The sequence below is a fragment of the Notothenia coriiceps genome, unplaced genomic scaffold (assembly GCF_000735185.1).
Source record: "Notothenia coriiceps isolate Sejong01 unplaced genomic scaffold, NC01 NC01_scaffold00019293, whole genome shotgun sequence".
Lineage (NCBI taxonomy): Eukaryota > Metazoa > Chordata > Actinopteri > Perciformes > Nototheniidae > Notothenia > Notothenia coriiceps.
In genome coordinates this window covers 1-4,612 of record NW_011351994.1, presented here as the reverse complement: position 1 = coordinate 4,612, position 4,612 = coordinate 1, and the positions used below count along the sequence as shown (strand labels likewise).

The 4,612-nt window shown below is 40.1% G+C and overlaps 1 protein-coding gene across 1 annotated transcript; it reads left to right on the top strand.

Moving 5' to 3' along the window:
- The first annotated feature begins 868 nt into the window (after window positions 1-868).
- Window positions 869-3,044, top strand: LOC104951838 (multidrug resistance-associated protein 7-like). The gene is made up of 2 exons (XM_010778570.1): window positions 869-1,044; window positions 1,873-3,044. The coding sequence occupies exons 1-2, from the start codon at window positions 911-913 to the stop codon at window positions 1,994-1,996; spliced, it is 258 nt and encodes an 85-aa protein (XP_010776872.1). The 5' UTR covers window positions 869-910; the 3' UTR covers window positions 1,997-3,044.
- Window positions 3,045-4,612: the final 1,568 nt, after the last annotated feature.

Here is a 4,612-nt window from a genome sequence, read left to right as displayed (position 1 = left end):
ATTAAAAAAAAGTCATCTGTGGAAGCCGTAGCGCTGTAAAAAGCACGACCAATCATCTGAGCCGGCCCGGCTAAAGTAACTGGATGGCCTACCTGCCTGTCAGCCTTCCATCTGTGCACAAACTCATCTCGTGCCCTCATTGGTCATGTGCTCGTACGTGTGTGTTGGAGGAGGGGCTCTGTAAGGAAGTGGCAGATTTGTTCCGGCTGTGTATTTTCAAATTCTAGCGCACTCGAGCTGGTTTCTCCAAAATGACCTACCCCACCTTTAAGAGACGTGAAGACATCTTTTGGGAACTGTGGTAGTTATTTTCTGCTGATCCCCGATTATTTACACCCCAAACAACTACTAGATTAGTCAAGAAGAACATCAAGTATGTGATTCGATAATGGGAATAATTGTTGTTGCCCTAAAGCAAAAATGTAATGGCTCAATAAACACTGTCGAAAACAGGGACTGATTTTATGCAAATCTTTTGGATATGACTCAGTTTATTGCCGCACCCTTTCTTGGTAATCTTCCTTCTATTTTTATCACACTGACTTTTGTTCTCACGAATAAAACCTGATATCTCTTCATGGTTTTAAAGCAATTACATAATCACACACTGCACACCTCCAGTTGTTGTAAGGGTAATCCAAAATACACAAAGTTATTTCATCACTGCTGATCTGTATTTCGTGCAGCAACTACCAACACCTAATCTTCATCAACAGTATTGAACAATGAAAGCAGCACACAATGCAACTCAGTTCAGTAACCCTGCAGAAAAAGGTTTCCATATGCATCATATATTATTGATTTTTACTGAATGAACCTCTGACACAAGTACAGTGTTTTGCATGTCTCTCTTTTACCATCTGTCCAGATTATTCCATGTTGCTTCTGTTTCTAATAAAACACAGAATGAATGTGTTTTCCTCTCATGCAGGTCCTGTGTATCGATGAAGCCACAGCCAGCGTGGATCAGAAGACGGACAAACTGCTGCAGCAGACCATCAGAGAGAAGTTTCGGGACAAGACCGTCCTCACTATCGCACACAGGTAGACGTTTTTCCTAAAATCCATGCCAATTTAACCCCCGAGTCAAAACTAAACAGAAGAAAGCCAAGTGTAGTTATTACGCTCCATATATATGAGCATAAATTAGCATCGTAAGGACTGCCTCGACAAAGAGCAACAGGATTTGTATATTGTATGTTTTAATATTTCAGAAAATCAAACAAATGTTTATGATACTTACACATACTCAGCAGCATAATCTCCACATATTAACACCACAACAAGCTAACGTTGGGCTGTAAAGGAACTACAGCACGGTCACATGACTTCACGTCACCACCGCTAAGCTAAAGGTGGCTAATGTTGGGCTATAAAGGAACTACAGCACGGTCACATGACTTCACGTCACCACCGCTAAGCTAAAGGTGGCTAATGTTGGGCTATAAAGGAACTACAGCACGGTCACATGACTTCACGTCACCACCGCTAAGCTAAAGGCGGCTAATGTTGGGCTATAAAGGAACTACAGCACGGTCACATGACTTCACGTCACCACCGCTAAGCTAAAGGGGCTAATGTTGGGCTATAAAGGAACTACAGCACGGTCACATGACTTCACGTCTCCCCCGCTAAGCTAAAGGTGGCTAATGTTGGGCTATAAAGGAACTACAGCACGGTCACATGACTTCACGTCACCCCCGCTAAGCTAAAGGTGGCTAATGTTGGGCTATAAAGGAACTACAGCACGGTCACATGCACAGGAACTACACACATCCCCTACAGACTGAGCTAGTGCCGCCCCTACGTTTTTGATCCAGTCTTTCTTTGTTGAATAAGAAATGTTTTCTATTTCTATTTGTGTGTGTGCAGGATCAACACCATCATGGACTGCGACAGGGTGCTGGTGATGCATGCTGGGAAGGTTGTGGAGTTTGACACCCCGGCCGCTCTCTGCCAATCAGACGACTCTATCTTCCAGAGAATGGTCGGTTAGAGGAGAGTGAGACGGATAAAAGACAATGAAAGAAGAGAAACAGATTTATTTGTATAGTTTTTTTTACCTTGAATAGCTTCCTGGAAACGTCCTGCTTTCTTCAGCTCCGTCCTGATCACAAGTGTTGCTGCTTTTTACTGTTTCTGCAGAGAAATGGGGAATTTTATGCTTCTTTTTGGACTTGGAAGCAAGGAGCAGTGCGTTTATGATCATATTTTCTTATTTCCAGCTGACATTTAGTTTCTTTAAAGTGATTATTGTAATACGTAGGTTTCTTACAATTGAATTGTGAGGAATTTAAGGTCCTTTATTATAATTTATTTACATAACCATTGCATCTTTTCTAATAAGAATTGCATAAAGATTGAAAATCCAAGCAGGGTGACCAACCAATCGACAACACACTTATTTATTATTTTGTTTTTATTTAACCAAAGTTTCTCATCTTTTGTTTTGTATTTTTAATTGTTATTATTCAGTTTTATGTCTTTATTGTTATTTGTTCCGAATGAAAAGCAGCTGCATTTGATGAGTGTTAATATTAAAGCCATAAACATGTGGGTCAACCTTATTAACATTTATCGTAAAATCACAAACTCACACGTTTTGGACGACACTACAACTTTTATAAGTGTGTTTTTTTTTTTTTAGAAACCACACAGTCTTTTTTTATAAGCAGAGGGCATGTTGTCACAATACATTATTTGTCTTCTCTGCAAATAATTGACCGTCAGTCACGCAGAATATCTACTCTTCCTGGAGACAGAGTTTAAATCCTTCAGTGTGTTTGTCCTCTCATATATCCGTTATAAACAACTGTTATTTAATTTTTCCAAACCTGTGTAAACATCGAAACATTTATCGCACGGTTTTATACTGTAAAAACATGTTTAAGGGACATAAATAAACCTTCAAATAACGGCTGTTTCCATCCCCTCATTAATCATTTTGTCTGTAAAGCTTTCAGAAACAGTGAAAAATGCCTATGTTCCAATTTCCTAGATACAGCACATGAACCTGTGAACACCCACAACCACCCCGACGGCACCCCACGTGGTGTGGAGGGGTCGTCACACTGACAACATTACATTGCTAAATTCCCAAAATAATAATTTAACTATAATAAAAAAGATGGTTTGAGAACCTAAAACCAGTGTCGTAGTCAAGTCACCAATTCACGAGTCCAAGTCACTCTCGAGTCCCCACTCTTCGAGTCAGAGTCCAAGTTCGAGTCACCAAGGAGTGTCCGAGCCGAGTCATCATTACCTGTGTTCGAGTCCAAGTCATCGTGCGCGAGAATTCATGAGTCCAAGTCCGAGTTGCGTCAATTAGTGCACGAGTCCGAGTCCCGAAAATCGACACTCGAGTCCGACCCGAGTCCAGGACTCGAGTAATCCATCTCTGCCTAAAACCATTTCATAATTTTGCATTTTTGCTATGAAATGGCTCCTAACAATTAAAGGTGGGGTAGGTAAGTTTGAGAAACCGGCTCGAGATACACTTTTTGTTATATTCCATGGAATGCTCTTAACATCTCGATAGCAATGAATATCTGAAGTGCTTTGACAACAAATCCATAAAAAAATGTAATCTGTGGAAGCCGTAGCGCTGTAAAAAGCACGACCAATCATCTGAGCCGGCTAAAGTAACTGGATGGCCTACCTGCCTGTCAGCCTTCCATCTGTGCACAAACTTATCTCGTGCCCTCATTGGTCATGTGCGCGTTCGTGTGTGTTGGAGGAGGGGCTCTGTAAGGAAGTGGCAGATTTTTTCCGGCTGTGTATTTTCAAATTCTAGCGCACTCGAGCTGGTTTCTCCAAAATGACCTACCCCACCTTTAATAGTGGATTCATATAGTGTGGATTTATGTTCCCAAACACATGTTTTCCGCTTATAGGAGTCTTTCAATCAAATAAATTACAAAAGCTAGGAGTTTGGTAGCGCGTTGAAGCTGCGTGCATTACATTTTTATTTATAAATGTGGCGTCATAGTTTTTATCAGACATCCGTTTCCTCGAATAGATCAAATCTATATTAGCATCTCTGTTTCCGATCCATTAGCAACTCATTCACCCCATTCTTTAGGATGTACAAAGCAAGAACAAAGTAACTCAGTTTTTTATTCAAGGATTATTAACTTTCATTTACCAATACAGGGTTGCACAATGAAACACAGCCTAGTCGAAAAACATGACAAAACAGAACATTTAATTTCTGAAGACCATCTTTTAAATTGAGGGAGGAATGGAAATGAAGCAACAACAGTAGAGCATTTTCCCCTGGATGATTATATAGCCAGCATCTAAACATTAAACAAATTGAAATCAGAGAAATATTGTCCAATGACTTCAACCTAGTAGTCCAACCTAACTTTTACTTTAACCCTATTGATGTAAACACAACTATGCACACATTCATGTTGCTGATTAGCCTTGATGCTATATCCCAATTAGTATGCTCTTGTTCTTGGTCTTGTTATTTTGTATATTTGTAAGCTGGCCTTGAATTTATCATCTCACTGGTTCCCTAGCAGGATGATCTCCACATATTAACACCACTTTATTTATACCAGATTTCTGAAGTAAAAAGCTAACGTTGGGCTATAAAGAACTACAG